Below are 20,381 nucleotides of genomic sequence, written 5' to 3' on the forward strand. Positions count from 1 at the left end.
CTTAGAATACAATGAAAGGCAGATGCTCGCTTTCCTTATCTGCTGTTGGAGTCCTGGTTCCACTTTTGCTATTTTTAAAGCCGCGAAACCTTTCCCTTCCTGGGGTGCCACAGCGCAACCCCATCCCCCCGCCCCCCCCCCTCCCGGACCCCGCCCGGCGACGTGACCGGCCTCCACCTCCGCGCGCCTCCGTCCTTGCAAAACTTTGCACGCGGCAAGGTGGGCAGCGGGGGCAGGACTACAAGTCCCAGAATGCACGGCGTCCGCCGCACAGGCGCAGCGGGGACCACCCGGCCAGCCGGCCAGGAGCCTGCGGAGCCTCCCGGGTCCCCGCGCCGGAGAGGGGCTGGGGGGCAGGCGGCCGGGCGGACCTGGCGGGCGCCGAGGGCGGCCGCGGGCGTCAGCATGCAGGCGCGGCGGCGCGCGTGAGGAGGATGCGGCAGCGGGCGCCGCGGCGGGCGGAGGAGTAGGCGGCTGTGCCCTGGGGAGGCAGCCGCGCGCGGGCCAGACGGCTCCCGGAGGCTCCGCAGTGCCGCCGCCGTCGCCCGGGAGGCTCCGCGCGGGAGCCATGTAACCTGCGGCGGGCTCCGGGCTGCTCCGTCCTCGCCCCAGCTCCCCGGCCAGCGCGGCAGCGGGGCCACGATGAAGAAGCAGTTCAATCGCATGCGCCAGCTGGCCAACCAGACGGTGGGCAGGTAGGTTCCCCCGGTGCGCGCCCGCGAGGCTGCAGCCGCCGGGGCGCGCAGGTGATGGAGCCCGCCCGGCCTCGCGACCTCGCTGCCTCCGCTCCCCGCCGCGCCTTCCCCCTGCTCCGGCCCCTGCGGGACCGCGCGCGGGCGCGACCCCTCCTCTCGGAACTCCCCCGCCCCCGGAGCCCTTCGGGGGCTCTGCCCGCTGCGCCCCGGCTCCGGTTGCCAAGCGCGAGGTGTGACGCATCCTTTACCTGCGTCCCCAGCTGCCCCTTCACCCCGTCCTCCCTGCCTTTCCCCGGGACTCCCTCCTTCGCCCCTGGCCGCCTGGCTTCCTGGAAACAGGTGTTTGCTCTGATTGTGCTGGAGGCAGCCGACCCGCAGTGGCTTCTCCGAAGATTCCCTCCCCTGCGCCGAGTTCAGGCTTCTCGGGGGTCCAGGGCAAGTGTGGGGCCTGGTCTTCGGCTTGGCAGAGCTTGAGCCCGCCCCTCCTGCCGCGTTTGTTTTCTGGGACTATGACTGTACGAGATTCTGGATCTCTTTATCGGCCGGGTTTCTTAAGGCGATAGGTGTTGGAGACGGGGCTCCGGAGGGGTGAGCGGAGAGGGGGGCAGGGAAGGTGCTGCTGGAATGGCGCTGCTGTGGGCTGGGTCCTAAGACCGATTTCAGTGGAGGGAGGGAGGCTGCAGAAAGGGAGGTCCAACTCCTCTGGAAGATGAGATAAGCAGAGGATCACAGCCAGGTAGGGGAAGGGAACCGAGAGGCCCCACAGTCGGGGAGAGCCAGGCCGGGGAAAGCTGCAGGACCCAGCCTGCTGTCATCGCGGTGAAATGGGCTACATCTGGGCTAGTGTCTCCGGGAGCCGCTCTGCAGGGTGCCAACATCTATTAACCGTTACATAAGGATTCTGGTGGGTCGCTTCCAAAGCTAGACGTGCTGTGAACACGGGGGTTGTGAGGCTGAGGGGGGTTTTCGTGGACCTCGTCCTGGCCGCCGTGGCACAGGAATTCAGGTGTGCAGCCGTAAAGCCAAGTGGAAAGCAGAGAACCCAGCCTCGGGTGCAGTTCAAGTGCAAACACATCGAGGGCTCTCCACTAGGTTTACCGGGAAACCAAATACCTTTCTTGGGTGGGAAGTGGAGCCTGAACTGGCATCTGGTAGGGTGGGGGTGGGGGTATCCCTGGGCAAGAGGGGACCCTAAACTCCCAGGTGAGCATACTGCCCCAATTACGGTGGGCATCTGAGGGCAGGGGATGCGGTGGCTTCTTACGTTTTCAGGGACTCCAGATGGTTTCCAAGTAACAATGTCTAAAATTGCCTTGGATTCATTTCCCTTTCCCAAACACATGTGCTTTAACATGAGGGGGAATTTATGAATAGCAGAGTCAGATTAGCCCAGATTTCTGGCATGGTATCGCCACAGATATAGCCTCACGTGGGCTGCCTTTTGATATGTTGGACACTGAGACCGTGTTTTCCCGTATAGGTCGTTGAGCAAATGATAGTCCAGCTGACCTGTCTTTGATATCTGGATTTCTGCCTCCCTCTGTGGGCTGGCATCAGGCATCCCGACAGACCACCTAAGCGATCAGGAGGCTCCTGGCCGTAGACTTGGATTGCTCGACTCACTTGGTGTTGGGGTTTCAGCTCAGGGCTCGAATGGGAATGTAAGCAAGGTGTTTAGGCTTCCTCCCTGGCGCCCTGGAAACCAACCATCTCTTCTGCCTCTTTGCAGGACTTGTCTCAGAGTGGTAAGATTTGTGAACCTTGGGCATAAAACCTTTTTTTTTTTTTTTTTTTTTTTTTTTACCCTCATCCACAGAGGGAATGACAAAGGAACACGGGGAGTTGGGTTTCAGAACCGGTGACTGATCTTACTTATTTAAGAAAGCGCATTCTCAGAAGTCCAAGCAGCTGGTCACCAAGAGGTACTTTCCACCCGTCTGTTGGGACTTTGGTGGATCCCAGCATGTGAATGAATGCTGTCTGTCTGTCAGATGGCACCCTCTATGTTACGCACCAGGGAAAGTGAAGGCCGGTCCACCACTGTGTCTCACTGATAGGTATCCCTTTTGGTGACATTCATTTTTATTTATTTTTAAGTTCATTTTGAGAGAGCGAGCAGAGTGAGGAAGGAGCAGTGGGAGAGGGGGAGAGAGAATACCAAGCGGGCTCTACGCCGAAAGGCTCTCCCTCGGATGTTGAGATCATGACCTGAGCGGAGCTCAAGAGTGCGATGCTCAACCGACTGAGCCACCCAGGCGCCCCCCTTTTGGTGACATTTAGAGTGAACTTTTTAAAGCCAAAGTCCGTTCGTGACGCTTGACTGTTTAAGAGTTTCCAGTGGCATCTCATTGCATTAGCATCGCAGATCTTTCCAGGGGCCTATCGGCCCTTACCGACTTGATTCCTCTCTGTCTTCCCATGCTTGGTCTGTTGAACCCGATCTTCGTTCACTGTATTGACAAGATGAAAACCGTGTACCGTAGGGTCCACCCCGATAAATCAAAGAGGCAGCATTTACTTTGTCTTATTGAGAAAGCAGTGAGGTGCGGGATCCTAACACCGCTTCTTAATTTCTGGAGTCTGTAGAAGCCACAGGATTGAATGTTTGGAATTGGTGGATCGATTTATGCAGTTGCTCTGGTGAGACGCTGGCTTCTCGTCCTTGCGTGTCTGGGAAGAGACGGCTTTCCTGTGTTTGAGGGAAGACCAGCAACAAGTTTGAGGGTTATTCCTCCTCGCAGCTCTTTACCCCCTCGCCTTCGGTAAAATTACGGGTTCTGGAGATCTTCTGAACACAGAAGAGTTAGGGACTGGATGAGTCTCCTTCGCGACTTAGGAGTTGCCGTACTTAAACGTCCTCTGTGGAGTTACTAGTATTTTCTCTCGAAGTGCTCACACCTGAGTGCAGAGGGCATCAGCAACTGTGAAGAATTTATAAAATCCACCGATCGCATTTAACCGGGAAGAGAGACGACTCTCTTCCCGCAGCTGCTTGTTTCGTTTCTGCATGGGTTCTTTCTGCTTTGAATTTTCTCCTTTCAGTGCCTTCCTTTCCCTCCTCCGTCCTTTGGGAAGCCTTCCCTGGCCCCGCAAGGCTGGACCCCCGTGTGCCTGACACTGCGCTCAGCACTAGGACATGCCAAGTGAAGTGTAGCTACAAGCATCTTTGGGCAAATGCTGCGGCCATTACTGGGTTACCTGTACTATGGCACGCACTCATACATTCACTCATTTCTTTCTTCCCTCAGTAAACATGTATTGAGTGTCTGCTAAGTGCCGGGCCCTGCTGTGGTTCAGGAAACCTTAGAGTGTGGAGTAAACAAAATCTCTGTCCTCTTGGAATCTGTATTTTTTTTTTTTTTTAATGTTTATTTTCGAGAGAGAGAGAGCACACAAGCAGGGAGGGGCAGAGAGAGAGAATCGGAAGCAGGCTCCAGGCTCCGAGCCATCAGCACAGAGCCCAACGCGGGGCTCAAACTCAAGAACTGTCAGATCACGACCTGAGCCCGAGTCGGTCGCTTAACCGACAGAGCCACCCAGGCACCCCTTGGAATCTGTATTCTAAAGGCATGCTGTGGTGACATCGTATCGCAGTTTTTATCTTTGCTCGTTTATTTTTCCCTCTAGACTTCAAGTTCGTTGTGGGCAGGGACCCTAATGCCTAGCAGGTAGTAGGTTCTCCAAAATTCTTTGAGAACCGGATCAATGAGCGAGCAAAAGGTCCAGGTGTCCTGGCCGGGGAAGTCACGCAAAGTAGTTCCAAGGCCCGAGTGACTCCTGACACGGTGCCTCTTTCATACTGTGATGGAGTGGGTGCCTTGAAGACTGGGTACAGCATCGCTGCTGGGCTTTGTTAAGACAGAACGAGGTTTAAGGGGGGAATTCGTTCTTGCCTGATTTATACGCCAGTTTGTACCTTCGAGAGCATCTGTTGGCTGCTGGGGTGAGAGGCACCCTGAACGGCATCCAGCGTTTTTCTTGGAGGTGGTGCTGGTTTGTGTCAGGAGGAATAAAGCCGTGAGCGGGAATTTAGAGATGCACCCACAGCGAGAGACGATGGAAGTAGAACCGGCACCTTGATCTGGGGAGGAGGAAATTTCCCCCCCCACCTCTTCCGCCTCCGGTCTGCACCGTGAGGGTCCCAGTGGCGCCCAGCTCAGAACTGTGAGAAGGGCGAAGGGAGGCTGGCTCACATCCAGTGCTGAGCAAATGGTTGATGAGGTTCATTGTCCTAAGAAGCATGAAGGGCTTTTTAGATTTTGACAGCCATTGTCCAGTGGTGGCAACGAATGGGCGCTGTGCTCCTGTGCGTGGTGCGTTGACGGGTGACGTTCACGGTGACTGGGAGTAGGCGAGGGGCTAGGAAGTGTTGGGGGGGAGGCTTGGAAGTTCAGGGCTGTCGGGTTGGCTTATTCGGTTTGGGAGGCTACGAGCTGGGAGGGGAAGACAGAGCTTTGTCTACAGAGCCCCACTTTTCCGTTTCTAGACTGCTCGGCACGCAGCCCCGAGTGGACTTGGTTTCTGGTGCACGGCCTGGCTGAGTCCCTTTGCCGCTGTGCAGCTCTCAGAATATGACTGCAGCAGCCACTGGTACCCAGATAGATGCTGAGGATGCAGAGAGAGCCTCTAGGTCAAAAACAGCCAAGCCAGTGAGGATCTTTTCCTTGAAGGTTTCTCTTTGAGACACGGCCTTGCCCATCAGCAGGCCTCCTGAGAGCCGTGACCCGATCAATAGGACATCAGGGAGAAAGTCAGAAGCCATTCTAAATTAGTCATCAGACCGCTCCATTCCCCACCTATGATCTCCTGTGAGTTGGACCCAGTAGATGGACGCAGGCCCTGCCGCGTCTTCCTGTTAACCCAGCAGGGTCGGGCAGACCCAAACCTGTCCCCACAAGGAGCACCGTGTGCATTGATTCGGTCTCAGAGCGAAGTTGTCCGTCGGAGTTCCGTGGAAGCCCATGCCTTGCCACCTGCTCTGGTGTGCATATGCGAGATAACAGAACGTACTCCCCACTTGCAGAGCACGCTAGCAAATCTGGAAGGAATATTCTCTGCCCGTGTCTTCTGAGCTCCTTACTGTGCAGATCTGCTGCCTCTCAGCCTTCTGCCGGGCTGTTCTCGGCAGTCTGTGTGAGGCTGCCTGGGTTTCCTGGAGGATGCTGTTATCCCAGACCTGCAAGTCATTGTGAGGGACTGTTCACCGGCAATTAATGACTTTCCTTCCCGCTTTACCTCCGCTGAAGAAATATATCAATATTCATTAGTGGTTTTCATGATGGGTGATAGGGACCACTTTTTTTTTTCCCCTCTAGGAAAAGTGGGTCAGTAGCCCTATGAATAAAGCAGTAATTTATGGTTGTTCTTTTTGGAGGGGATTAGTAGGCAATCCCTCTCATTGATAACCCAGAACAGTTCATTTCAAAGGCTATATTGATAACGACAGCCAGTAATGAAATCGTGCTTGCGCTCAGTGTCAGGTGTAGGCAGGAGAGAAAGGGGCTCTCCTGTGGGGCACTGGGCATCGGAGTAAGCTGGTACCCGGAACCCCACTGGCTCTGGGAAGCGTGTGGCCATCTAGCAATTTAAAACTATCCTTTCTGTCCGCGAAGCAGATGTTTTTGCTTTCGGTTTCCAACTTTAGAGTTTATTTTTAGAGTAAATGTTTATTTTCCCACAGAATTCAATTTACTTTTTTTAACTTTCTTTTTGGTTATATAAATGCTATTTGTTTATGGTAGGAAAGTTATAAACTTATAGATGGGCAAAACGTAAAACAAAACAGTGGTCAGTAATCTCACTACCTGGGGACTACATTTAATATTTTGGATATAATTTTCTAAGTTTTTAATAGGCAAATATATGTTCTTAAAAAAGAGATAGAGATCATATGGTGTATACACTGTTTTGCAACCTGCTTCTCCCCGCCCCCCGTGTATTACATCTTGAATATCATCTCGTGTCAACAAACTACAGTATAATTTTTCAAGGGTATGTAATATTCCATTATGGTCAACCAATTTCCTTTTGCTAATCACATAGCAAATACTTTTCACTGGCTCACTTTCCTAGGATGAAGTCTTAGAAGGGAAATTTCTGGGTGAAAGAGTATGTGAGTTTTTAAGACCCCATGAGTATATATTTTATATATAAAAACATACACGCATATTATATGTACATTCTCGGTAGAATTGCCAATTTCTTCTCCCTAGCCCTCTTTGCTTCTCTTTTAACTTCAGTGAGATAGAGCATTTGTTTAAGTTGACTCGATATTTCTCACCTTTTCTGAATTGCCTGCATAGGTCTTTGCCCCATTTTTCTTAAGTCACGTCATAACTGGTTTTTTTTATTTTTTAGGTAATTTTTAACATATTAAGCATGTATGCGCTTTGTCATATGCCACACGTATACCCCTATAGTTTTTTTGGCCTTTTGTATTTTGTTTGATGTCTTTTATAGTATTTTGTAATCTTAAGTCTATCAATTTACGGTTTGTGCTTAAATATTATGATGAGGGATGTTTTTCCCAGCCTGAGATGACAAATATTTCTACATTTTCATTGCCATTTACATAATTTAATTTTACCATCAGATTTTATTTTATTATTTAAAAAATTTTTTTCAATGTTTATTTATTTTTGAGAGAGAGACAGAGTGCAAGCAGGGGAGGGTGAGAGAAAGAGGGAGACACCGAATCTGAAGCAGGCTCCGGGTTCTGAGCTGTCAGCACAGAGCCTGACGCAGGGCTGGAACTCACAGACCGCAAGATCATGACCCGAGCCGAAGTCGGACGCTTAACCTACTGAGTCACCCAGGGGCCCCTACCATCAGATTTTAAATTCATCAGTCATTAATTTTGGTGCATGACATGACTTAGGTGTCACATTTAGTTTTTTTTTTTTTTTAAGTAAGTAGTTACCCTACTATCAAAATGAATAATGTAATTCAATCCCACTGTATTGAAATGTCATCATGTACTAAAAAATTTCATCTACTTGGATCTATTTCCAGGCTTTCTAATTTGTTCTCTTTACCTGTCAGTTGGCAGGAATGAAAGATAGCCTCACCTGCCCAGGGGAGCAGCTGTGGGTTGCTGTCCCATGCTTTGGGTGGGAGGAGCTATGGAGTTGGTCTGGTTCCCAAATCTCAGCTTCATCCAGGGCAACTCCTCGGCTTGGCATTTAGAAATCAACAGCTTTGGGGCACCTGGGTGGCTCAGTCGCTTAAGCATCCGACCTCGGTCAGGTCACGATCCCATGGTTCTGTGAGTTCAAGCCCCGTGTCGGGTCTGTGCTGACAGCTCAGAGCCTGGAGCCGGCTTCAGATTCGGTGTCTCCCTCTCTCTCTGCCCCTCCCCCGCTTATGCTCTGTCTCTGTCTCTCAAAAATATATAAACATTAAAAAAGAAAAACACCTCAACAGCTTTGCCTGTCTTGTGGTGCCTTCACCTCAGCTAATCTACCAATTACTCCCTTATAAAATAGAATTGCTTATATTTCCCTGACTTTGCTTGTCTGTTTATTTTTTTTTCTCAGCGTTTTTTATTAAGATGGGGGAGACTGACAGTTTTACACCAGTGAGTATGATGAGACTTCTTCCTATCTGGCAATAGGATACGCCTGTTCAAGTCTCTTTACGATCCTATGAAATAGTTTTGTTCGTTTAAGTCCTGCAGAATTTTGCTTTTGTTTTTAGGTAATTTGTCATTGTCATTACTCTTGACTTAATGCTGGGAATCTTTTGTTAAGGTCTATTTTTTTCCTCTTTTTTGGTGGAGAGTAAAAAAGTTACTGATTTTTTTTTTTGTAATTAGCGTAACCACCACCGTCATAAACATATCTCCTTATTTTTAAATACTTTTAAGTTTATGTATCTTGAGAGAAGGTGTGAGCAAGTGGGGGGGGGAGGGAGAGAGAGAGAGAGCGCGAGCGAGCTGACAGCACGGAGCCCGATATGGGGCTTGGTCTCACCAACCATGAGATCATGACATGAGCCCAAATCAAGAGTCGGATGCTTAACCAACTGAGCCACCCAGGTGCCCCGCTTTTTAAATTTTATTTATTTAATGTTTATTTACTTTTAAGAGAGAGAGTGCGCGCGCGCGCGCGCGCACACACACACACACACACACACACACACACACACACACACGTGTGAGTGGGGGAGGGTCAGAGAGAGAGGGAGACACAGAATCCAAGCAGGCTCCAGCCTCCGATTTCTCAGCACAGAACCTGACATGGGGCTCAAACCCACATGCCGTGAGATCATGACCTGAGCCCAAGTCAGACACTTAACCGACTGAGCCACCCAGGTGCCCCCAGGCACCCCGCTTTTAAACACTTTTTACAAAAATTGAGGCTATTGAACTTTCTAGGTAGACATGCATATTTTCTGCAAATAATCATTTTGCCTCTTCTTCTCCAGTATTCGTATTTATTTTATTTTTTTGTGTAATTGCGTTGTCTAGGACTTCTAGAACAGTGTTAAGATACTGGAGCAGTAAGTGGGCTTCCATATCTCCTTACTGTCTTCCTTGGAAATGCATGACAGCTGGTTCAAGAGATCTTGTTTTTCAATCACATTACCTATTACATGATTTTATGATGTTACTTTGGGTTTTTCTTTGGTGCCAAAGTTAAATTTGATTAACTATATTCTCAGGGTCTTTAAAGATCATCATATCTTTTCCCTTTTAACTAGTGTATTCACTTGATAATTTATGATGTAAATATTTATTGAGCACTTACTATGTCCCAGACATTGTTTTCATTCTTTTCACTGGGAATACACCAGTGACAGGGTACCTACCCATGAGGACCTTGTGTTTTATGAATTTGACCCCCTACTGTTTTCTAATATTGACCTTTCTGTGCCTTCCTGTGCCTTCCTGCAGTCACTCTTATTTGACTTTAATTTGTTTTGTTTTGTTTTTTTTTTACAAATACTACATTTAATTTACTGGTAGATTTAATTTATTTAATTTGTTGTTTTAGGATTTTGGCATTCACTATTCATAAATGAGAGCATCGAGTTTTTTTTTCTTTGGCTAACCCTGCCAAATTTTGATAACATTGTACAATGAATTGCCCACTGCATTCTTTTTCTGTGCAGTGGTGAGGTTAAGGAATTACATGTTCTTTGAAGGTTGGAAACAACTTTTCCAGGACATTTTTTGGAGATAGTTCTTTGACAGTTTTCCCAATTTCTTCGTTGGACTATTGATGTTTTCTGTCTTTTCCTGGGTCATTTTTAGTAACATAGTTTATAGGAAGGCATTCATTTCACTGTGATTTTAAAATTTAATAGGATCTTTTCTGAGTATAGAATTGTATCTCCTTTATCATCCTAATTTGCATTTCTTTTTCTTTTTTTCACCTAACTAGCTTTGCCAGAGGGTTTGCTTTCCTCCACATCCTGTAGAATCACCTCTTAGGTTTAATCTATTCTTTTCTTAAAAAAATTTCTTTCTCGGGGTGCCTGGGTGGCTCAGTCGGTTAAGTGTCCAACCTAGGCTCATGTCCTGATCTCACGGTTTGTGAGTTCAAGCCCTGTGTCGGGCTCTGTGCTGACAGCTCAGAGCCTGGAGCCTGCTTTGGATTCTGTGTCTCCTCTCTCTCTGCCCCTGCCCCACTTGTGCTTTGTCTCTCTCTCTTTCTCAAAAATAAATAAATGTACCAAAAAATGTTTTTGGGGGTGCCTGGGTGGCTCAGTCGCTTAAGCGTCCGGCCTCGGCTCAGGTCACGATCTCACCGTCCGTGAGTTCGAGCCCCACGTCAGGCTCTGTGCTGACAGCTCCGAGCTTGGAGCCTGCTTCGGATTCTGTGCCTCCCTCTCTCTCTGCCCCTCCCCTGCTCATGCTCTGTCGCTCTCTGTCTCAAAAATAAAAACATTAAAAATTAAAAAAAATTTTTTTTAAATAAAAAAAATGTCTTTCTCTTTAGCTCTTGATTGGTGTTTTCTTTTTTCTGCTTGTAATAAGTTTTGCTTTTTTAAGTATTTTTTTCCTTCTTGATTTCCTTGGGCTGATTGTGTTCTTTGACTAGTCTCTAGTCCTCCGTGTTGTATTCCAGTAGGTCAGGCTCTGCTATGGTCACGTGTGACTTCTGGCACCTCAGTGGCTAAATATAGCCAAAGGTTATTTTAAGCTCATGTGAAACGTGAAGGGGGTCTGGGGACTTCCAAGGACAGCTTTCCATCATGTGTGATTCAGGGATGTGGTCTGATTCCTTCCCCCTTCCCCCCACCCCCCTCCCCCCTCCCCCGCCTCCTTCATCTCAACATGTGGCTTTCAGTCACTGCTGAAGGTGAAGAGAGAGCGCAGAAATGCCATCCTTGCTCTTAAATGCCTGGGCCTGGCATTTACAAATGGCACCTATGCTCATATTTCATTGGGCAGAGCTTGTCACAAAGTCCCCCCAGGGGTATGACAGGAGATGGGACGTCTACCGCTGCTGCATAACCAGAAGTATAATCTCTCTTCTCTCCCACTGCCCATCTTTGAAGTCCTGCGTGTTCCCCTGTTCCACACGGTCCCCTCTGCCTGCCCTGCCCCCCTCCACAATTGTGCCCCCATGAGAAGGTCATTCTTTCTCTCCACCATGAGGGGGTGGCTGTACATTGTCAGAGTCCTTTATAGGAAACAGATCCATCAGAGGGGGGCATCTTTAGGGTAACAAAGTTTTCCCTTACCGATGCCCAGTAATGATGTTTCCCTTCCTATTTCTCATGCCAAGATTTGTTTTGCGTGTGTGTGTGTGAGTGTGTGTGTGTGTGTGTGTGTGTGTGTGTATTTTTTAAGTCCCTCCTACAATGGGGAAAAGATTAATGAGGAGAACGGAAATTCCCTCTCATCTTGCCACACTGGAATGTCACCGACTTTATGGGATTGTTGCCAGGGTTAAATAAGATAACAAATATAATACCCTTAGCATAACCCCTGAGGAATAAAAAGCACTCAATAAATTGTGGGTATTACCACTAACCCTTGCTGTGCTGCAAGTCTTTTTGATGGGAGGCCCTTGTTTTGATCTTATTTAGAGGCCTGAGTGCCTGAAAATTACAGCCTGAACTTCATAACCATTTGTCTTATGGTCCCAAATCAAACCCAGTTTTTCTGTTTAGTCACACAGGTGAAATGATCTTGAAACACCAGTAATACTCATGGTCTCATTCATGTAAAACCATCAGGACTTATAGTTACCGTATGACTTAGAGTGTTCTAGGTTATGCTGCTGTGACAGAAGCCCTCCAAGTCTCGGTGGCTGGTAGGCACTGGGCGTAGTCCTCCCAAGCACCCAGGCTGCCATAGCTCTGTTCCACACCTGCCTGTCTGATGGCGGAGGCAGGAAATGACATGGCTCCTCGTGTTTTCTTCTGGAAGTGACATGCGTCATTTCTACTCACACTTCATTGGCCGAAGTAAATCACCTGGCCGCACCTCACTTGAAGTGGGGCAGGCAAAGGCTAATCCTTCATGGACCCAGAAAGGGCAGAACCACAAAAGCCACAGCTATGTCACCTGTAGCCAAGAGCCAGGCTATGTACTTCATAGGCATTATTTTTATGGACTCATTGCGACGTCTGTATGAAGAGGGTGTTCTTTGTAGCCCTGTTTTACAGGTGGGGAACGGAGGCTAGAAGTGGCCGACCAAACAAAGGGCAGAGCCAGACTGGAGCTGGGTTCCTAAGTAGGTCAAGCACAGGCAAATACTTCCTCTGGTCGGCTCTCCCCATCGGTGGATACTTCAGATTAGGTGGGTTTGCAAGTGCTCATTAACTGCTCTTGAGTGGAATGAAACTAAAAAATGTCACATTCATTTAAGGTAATGGGTATCGTGCATGCAGCCTTAACCACAAAGAGCATACAGTGAAATGTCTGCCAATAGAAAATTCTTCTCTGTGTGTCCTCACTGCAGTTTCAGAGAAAGGGTAAGAGAGCACCATTTGAGAGTGTTTTATTTTATTTATTTATTTTTTTATTATATTTTTATTTTATTTTATTTTTTATTTTATTTCATTTTATTTTATTATTTTATCTTATTTTGTTTTATTTTGTTTTGTTTTATTTTATTTTTTATTTTATTTTATTTATTTTTATTTTTATTTTAATTTTTTTATTTTATTTCATTTTTATTTTATTTTATTTTATTTTATCTTGTTTCGTTTTGTTTTATTTTATTTTTTTAGCTCTGTGCACGATGTTGAAAGAAAGCATCTTGGATATCTGCAGAAGCCCTTAGAGACTCCTGCATCACACATTAAGCAAAGAGACCTTAAGAAACAGGAATATGAGAAGCAGACAGAACTTTTAGCTCCGACTCCTGGTGCATGTTGTTGTGATCGCAGACCTAATGTGTATACTCACTCGTGAGTCACTGTCGTGACTGCTCTTTACCGAGCGTGTCCCGTGACACGCACTCGTAGGGTGCTTTGCAGACAGCCCGGCTGAATCCTCACGACCCCTGGTGTATGTTGTAGAGTTTCCTCATTTTCTACCCGAGCCTCAGAGCAGGTGCGCCGTTGCAAAGGGCGGCAGCCGAGATTTGCTCCCAGACTCGCTGGCTGGGACACGGATGTTCTTTACGACTGTACTTGAGTGACTGTGCAGTAGGGGAGAAGGTGGAAAACACATCTAATATTAGTGGAATGATTGATTCATTGTGGCATCTATGACTCTAACAATCTCTATTTCTATAACATTTAAAAGAATTGAAGGGCTCAAGAGAAGTGTTTAAGAAAACAGGATACAGAAGTCCATACAGAGGAGATTGTACAGGGTTAGAAAAGAATTGCATAGGAAAGACTGGAAGGGTTAGCGTGTGGTATTTATCTCTGGGCAGGATTATGAATGATTTGGGTTCTTGCTGCTTGTTCTGTTTAAGAGTTCCAAGTTCTTTAAACATGTGTTCTAATGTTTGTTTATTTTTTGACAGAGAGAGAGAGTGCAAGCATGGGAGGGGCAGAGACAGAGGGGGTACAGAGGATCTGAAGCGGGCTCTGTGCTGATGGCAGAGAGCCCAATATGGGGCTTGAACTCATGAACTGTGAGATCATGACCTGAGCCAAAGTCGGACGCTCAACTGACTGAGCCACCCGGGGGCCCCTTTAAATATATTTAAATGTTACTGTTAAATAATAAATGTTAAATATTATTCAATATTATCTTCATATACTCAATATATACTTATGTGTTTGTATTTATGTAATAAAATATATTAATATATTTAAAATAGATAGATATAGATGTATATGTATATAAAACCCTCTCAGGGCTCAAAAGGGAGCAAAGGTAAAATGTAGCTGGAATTTCTCATAACGATGTTTTAAGTTCAGGGTCCTGGAAGGTCTAAATAAATATGTTTGACGTTCTCTCGAGCCTTGGTTTCAAACATGGGAAACTTCTTATCTTTATGCTCTGGAAAGGACATGAGGTCAGATCTCATTTTATAGAATAAAATAGTCTGCCCTTAGGAGCGATATGCCGGTAGCCTTGCACGGTTGCTCACTGTGAAGACACAGAACATTTTGATACTCGGTCTCCATGACCGGGGAGGCCGAGGAGCTGGTGGTTCCCCATGACAGCTTGGGGTTCTCTGGCTGCAGCCCCAGAAGTGGAGTCCGGCCAATCTAAGCAGAAGAGGAGATTGGGAAGGATGGGCGTGGTGCATAGAATCGGAGTGACCTGGTAGTGCCCCTGGAGCAGGACAACAGGACAGCCTCTTCAGAGGCCACCTCATTGAATCCCTCCAGTGATGCTATCACAGAACAGAGTTCACTTGGTTTGGTGTGCATCACGTGACCTGACCATCCCTTCCGGGCAGTGGGAGGGAGGGTAGGAAGCTGTCTGGAGTTCATGTCCAAAGACCGCAGTGTGGGCAGAGGCTGTTCCCCAAAGGAACATCAAAGGCTTGTTCTCAAAAGACCAGGAAGGGGTGATGGCCGTTTAGCATGGCAAGATGGTGACCGTCCTGTAGTCTTCATGAGTGCCAGAGGTCTGCCAAGTTACCGTGATCTAGAGAACATGACCCCTGGTGTTCAGAGAAACCGTCTTCCGCCCCTGCGTCTCCAGTCAGTTACTCTGAATCTGTCACTGAATTAAATTTACCCATGTCTTCTTTTTCATTTCCGAGTCTTAATTATAGTCTGTGTCTCCGCCCTTGACTCTTGCGGTGGCCTCCTGTTTGTATTCTTGCCTTCGATCTCCTCTCTCCGACTTCCTGCAGCACTGGCCAGACTATATTTTTAAATTCATGGACAGAAGAATGTCCTTTTCCTTCTTTATCAGGTTTTGTTCTGGGGTGGGGGGGGGTGGTGCTAGGACTGTGGGAAAAGTGACAGACCACTGCAGATTCATCTCACAAATGTACGGTCCACGTTTGTATTTAAGGCTTTGAGAAGTCCTGCAGTAAGGAAAACCATTGGCCGTTTGTATCACTTAGAATGCTTTGAATTTTAGCAGCAGATGTCCACTCAGCGTGGCCTAAACAATAAGGTAACTTTATTTCAAGTGACAGGGTGTCCAGAGGTCGGGAGAGTCCAGATGCCTTGTGATTAGGGGACCTGCTGCCTTACCTTCCATTTTCCTTTGCTGTGCCTTCAGCTTTGCATCGGCGTCTTCCTCAGATTGGCCTTTTTCCTGGTCAGAATACAACTGAAGGTCTTTGCTTCCTTGCTCGTAAACCAAACGGGAGGCAGGGGAGGTGCTATGGTCTGAATGTCCGCGTCCGCCCCTCTCCCACAATCCCCACAGCTCCTGCCTTGAACTCCTGATCCCCGAGGTGATGGTACTGGGAGGTGGGGCCTTTGGGAAGTGATTAGGTCATGAGGGTGGAGCCTTATGAATGGGATTAGCACCCCTATAAAAGGGGCCCCAGAAAGCTCCTTTGTCCCTTCCACCCCGAGTTAGAATACAAAGGCACCATGATGATCCAGAAAGTGGACCCTTGTGGGATCAGCTGGCCCCTTGATCTTGGACTGCAGCCTCCAGAACCGAGAAATACATTCCTGGTGTTTATAAGCCACTCAGTCTATATGGTGTTCTGTTAGAGCAGCTCACATGGGCTAAGAGGAACAGCCCACATGGTTCCAGTGATGGAATCAGAGTCCTTTCCTCCAGTCTGAGCCCATTCATTCACATGTTTGCCATTGACCATTAAAACAACATGCTTTGTTGTTGACCGTTAACCCATGTCGGAGGGAAGGGATTCTGACTGGGCTCTAGCCCAAGTCTTTGTTGCTTTGTTTTTTATTTTTTTTTTTAATATTTATTTTTGAGATAGAGCATGAGCCGGGGAGGGGGAGAGAGAGGGAGCCACAGTATCTAAGGCAGGCTTCAGGCTCTGAACTGTCAGCACAGAACCTGATGCAGGACTCGAACCCACGAACTGTAAGATCATGACCTGAGCTGAAGTCTGACACCCCACCAACCGAGCCACCCAGGCGCCTCTCCAGCCTGAGTCTTTGAACTAGTCACAGGCAGGGGAGGCAGGATTATGGTGACTGGCTTAGGGCCATTAAGAACCTTTCTGGAGTTGGGGTGGGGAAGCTCTAAGTCTGGAGACCTTCACGGGGAGGGACTGATACCTGGACAAAATCAGACTTCTGTTCACAAGGGAGAAGGAGCAAAGCATTCTGGGTAGACAGAAGTGCCCACTGGCGCTCGCTCAACCCACCATTTTGACTATGGAAACCATCTCCCGTGGAACGTCTGTGCCTTAAATTAGAGTCTGTTGAATGCTGTCATGGGGAACGTTTGTCTGTAAAGTTTGAATCCTACTTTGGCCACATCTTTACCTTTGATCCAGCCTTTTCCTCCCCTTTCTGTTTATCAGAACTGTTTTTCTTGGATTCCAGAGCCCTGGTTCATATCAATGTAGAAAACGTGGTGTATTGTTTTGCGTAGGTCTATTGTAATCTTTTAGTCTGGTGGCCTGGAGATGCCCCAGCACAGTATCTGGAATATGGAAGGGACTCTAGAACCGTTTGTCACTTTCACACTCCTTCATTCATTTATTTAAAATTTTTTTTTTAAATGTTTTATTTATTTTTGACAGAGAGAGAGAGACAGAGCATGAGCAGGGGAGGGGGCAGAGAGAGAGGGAGACACAGAATCGGAAGCAGGCTCCAGGCTCCCAGCTGTCAGCACAGAGCCCGACGCGGGGCTCGAACTCACGGACCGCGAGATCATGACCTGAGCCGAAGCCGGACGCTCAACCCACTGAGCCACCCAGGCGCCCCTCATTCATTTATTTCAATGTCTATTTATTTTTGAGAGGGAGACAGCGCACAAGCAGGGGAGGGGCAGAGAGAGAAGGAGACACAAAATCCAAACGGGCTCTAGTCTCTAAGCTGTCAGCACAGAGCCCAATGCGGGGCTCGAACCCATGAGCCATGAGATCATGACCTGAGCCGAAGTCAGATGCCCAACCAACTGAACCACCCAGGCAGCCCTGTCTCGTTCACGCTCTTGTAGCTCAGTTGAGATCCGCCTCTTGACGGTGTTGACCTCCTTCCTTTGTGGGTCCACGGTGCCGTGCTTGTCCTTCTTTATCCCTCTTGTTACCCTGCTTTGATCTCTGGTTGCTTCTGCTGTTGGTTTTTTATCTACAGGGAGCGGGGCTGACTCCTCTGTGCCCTGTGTTGTTGTCCACGGTGCTTCACAAACAGCGGGGGCCAGTCCTCATCAAGGTGGTGGTAATGAGGCTGTAGGCATGGCTCAAACAGGAAGTCAGTCATGACGGATTTTTTTTCTTTTAATTGCCACACAGTCAAGGTTTCCCATGCTCAGTGGGTAGCTGTGGGCTTGTAATCTTGCCTTGACGATCTCCCAAGATTTTATTACACTGGCAAAAATATGACACGGCTTTAGGATTGGTTCCTAGCATATTGCCTTCAATCTGAAAGTATGATTCTCTAATTATGACTAGAGAGTAGATATGGGCTCAGACCTATGACCCGTAATGACCTGTGACCCCATACCTATGCCACTGCATAGTCATTCATGCCAGGAGGAAGGTGTAAGATGTGACAACTTAGTAAAGAAACCATTCATCCAACAGATGTCTATTGAGCACCTGTCACTGATTGGGTCCTTGGGAACCAGATCCCGAAAATAACATGCAGAATGTTTATTAGGAAGTGCTCTTAGCATCAGGACCTATGGCAAGGACTAAAAGGAAGTAGAACTATGGGGCTCCTGGGGGGCTCAGGTCATGATCTCGTGGTTTGTGAGTTCCAGCTCCATGTCGGGCTCTGAGTTGACAGCTCAGAGCCTGGAGCCTGCTTCGGATTCTGTGTCTCCCTCTCTCTCTGCTCCTCCCCCCTTGTGCTCTCTCTCAAAAATAAACATAAAGAAAATTTTAAAAAAGGAGGAGGACTAGGCAGAGAGAGAAGTTAAGCTGTGATGTCCCAGCAAAGGCCTCAGCTGGTTCCATGTTTCCTGCTGGAGCTTGGGTGTATCTTCAGAGTTGTGCTGAGTTGGGGAGAAGAAACTGAGCTCCTCTCTGTGTTGATCAGACCTTGGAATTGGGCCTTCCCTGGAAGACAGACCTTTAACCAAAGCGATGCCAAGGGGTAGACAGCTGAGGGTAGTCCTCTGGATGTGTTCTAGTAGCTAGGGAATAAGTTCTTCCTTCCTAAAGGGGAGTCAGGTGCCCACTGTACCTGACATGTGCCAGATCTTCTGCTAGAAGCATGAGCGGGACTAGGAGAGCAAATAAACAAGCCATCACAATTCGCTTGGATGATAAGTGAGCTGTTGATGGTAACAATGAAAACATAACTGGATTTGGCTGGAGTGGGGTTTGGGAGGAAGTCCCGCAAGCTGCCCCCTGAACGGAGAGACACTTTTAGGATAAGGCAAGTGGAAACGATGTGGATCAACAGCAAGGGGTATAGAGTGCGGCTCCTTGAAGGAAGTAAAAGTAAGCTCTCTGTGTTAGGAATGTCCCTGGGAGTAGGGATGAGGCTTGTAAATAGGATGACCGTCTTGCCCAAACAAGGACATCCTGAGAGTGATTACAGAATTCATAGGGTCAGAGCGGCAGGTACAAACCTGGGCAAACTTTCTAGTGACCCTCCTTGTAAGACATGATTCAGTAGATTTGGATTATTTTTATTTTTATTTTTTTAATGTTCGTTTAGTTTTGAGAGAGAGAGAAAGTGTGTGAGCAGGGGAGGGACAGAGAAAGAGGGACACACAGAATCCAAAGCAGGCTCCAGGCTCTGAGCTGTCAGCACAGAGCCCAACGCAGGGCTTGAACCCACGAACTACGAGATCATGACCTGAGCCAAAGTTGGATGCTTAACCGACTAAGCCACGCAGGCGCCCCTATGATATTGTTTTAAATGAGTTAATACAATCTAGTACTTAAAATAGTGTCTGGGACAGAGCGAACCCTCAGTAGGTGTAAGATACTGCTGTTACTCCTTTGAACAGAGGAGTCGCAAGGTCAGATTTGGGTTTTAGAATGACCGGTCTGGGTGCAGAGTGGAGACCTGAATGGAGGGGAGCAAGCCTGGTGCCGAGAGACTAGCTAGGAGATGATACTGCTGATTAGGAGACTAGCTGGCAATCCAGTTGAGACAATGAGGGTCTGGATCAGATCTGTGGGCGTGACGAGGCAAGAGCTGCAGAGCTTCCAGAGATACTTAAGACGTTGAGTCAGGGGGCCTTGGTAGAACTTGGGGGGGCAGCAGGAGAGAAAGCTGCTGAGGTTTGGGTTTGGGCAAAGTGGATGTGGGTGCCAGTCACTGAGAAGGAGCCTGGGAGAAAGGCACGTGGGAGTCAGTAGGCAGTGGGGATGAGGGGCTGGAGCTTGGGAGAGAGGTCTGGGGGGGTGATGGAGCTGGGGATCAGCAGCAGGCGGGTAGAACTGAAGCTTGGAAATGGGGTAAGAAGAGCCCGTTTTAAGGTGGAGTGTTACCCGGAGGGGAAAGCCTTTCTCCACCCACTGTGTTAGTTTCCTGCAGCTTCTGTAACACATTAGCACGAAGCGAGTGGCTTAAAACAACCCCACAGGATTCTCTCACTGTTCCAGAGGCCAGGAGGACAAAACCAAGGTGTGGGCAGGGCCACGCTCTCTCTGAAGGCTCTGTGGGAGAATCTGTTCCTTGCTGTGGTGTAATAAGAAGATCTCCTCTTGGTTCCTTAGTTCTTGGCACAAAGACCCAAAAATCCTTGGAATTTTTTGAGTGATAGTTATGCTTTCTTATGCTAATGAGGTGACTCCCTACACAGCTTTGGGATGGGAGCTAGTCACCAGAAAGACCAACCACATGATTAAAGGGTTGGCCCTTGAAGCCAGCCCAACCTCCAGGGAGGCAAGGGGAGCCAGGGTTCAGTGCTGCTGCCCATGGCTTACTGCGTCATGCCTACAGAATGAAATCCCATATAAAAACTCTGGGTGTTGAAACCCAGTAGAGCTTCCTAGTTGGGGAAGGGCAATATATTGGAAGGGCATCCAATGTGTTGGAAGAGCATCTGGATTCCATGAGGAGAGCTCATGGAAGCTGGATGTTTCTCCCCAGCCCACCCCAGACCTTGCCCTGTGCATGTCTTTCGTGTGGTGGTTCTGAGCTGAATCTTAATCCACACACATAAAGTTCTACTCCTAAGTATAGTGCTTTCTTGGGACCTGACAGGGTCATGGGAAGCCCTGAATTTGTAGACAGCTGGGCAGGATTATG

General features: G+C 48.1%; 1 protein-coding gene across 4 annotated transcripts in view; it reads left to right on the forward strand.

Moving 5' to 3' along the window:
* The first annotated feature begins 283 nt into the window (after window positions 1-283).
* The window catches only part of ARHGAP44 (Rho GTPase activating protein 44), a 176,227-nt gene continuing 156,129 nt past the window's right edge, over window positions 284-20,381 (forward strand). For 2 of the 4 annotated variants that reach the window (XM_027047641.2, XM_027047644.2), the window contains exon 1: window positions 286-695. In XM_027047641.2, coding sequence (XP_026903442.2) covers window positions 643-695 — 53 coding nt within the window. In that variant the 5' untranslated portion in view covers window positions 286-642. Of the gene's footprint in view, window positions 696-20,381 lie in introns of all 4 variants that reach the window. The other 2 variants (XM_027047642.2, XM_027047646.2) reach the window with 2 other exon arrangements.

The sequence above is a fragment of the Acinonyx jubatus genome, chromosome E1, assembly GCF_027475565.1.
Source record: "Acinonyx jubatus isolate Ajub_Pintada_27869175 chromosome E1, VMU_Ajub_asm_v1.0, whole genome shotgun sequence".
Classification (NCBI taxonomy): domain Eukaryota; kingdom Metazoa; phylum Chordata; class Mammalia; order Carnivora; family Felidae; genus Acinonyx; species Acinonyx jubatus.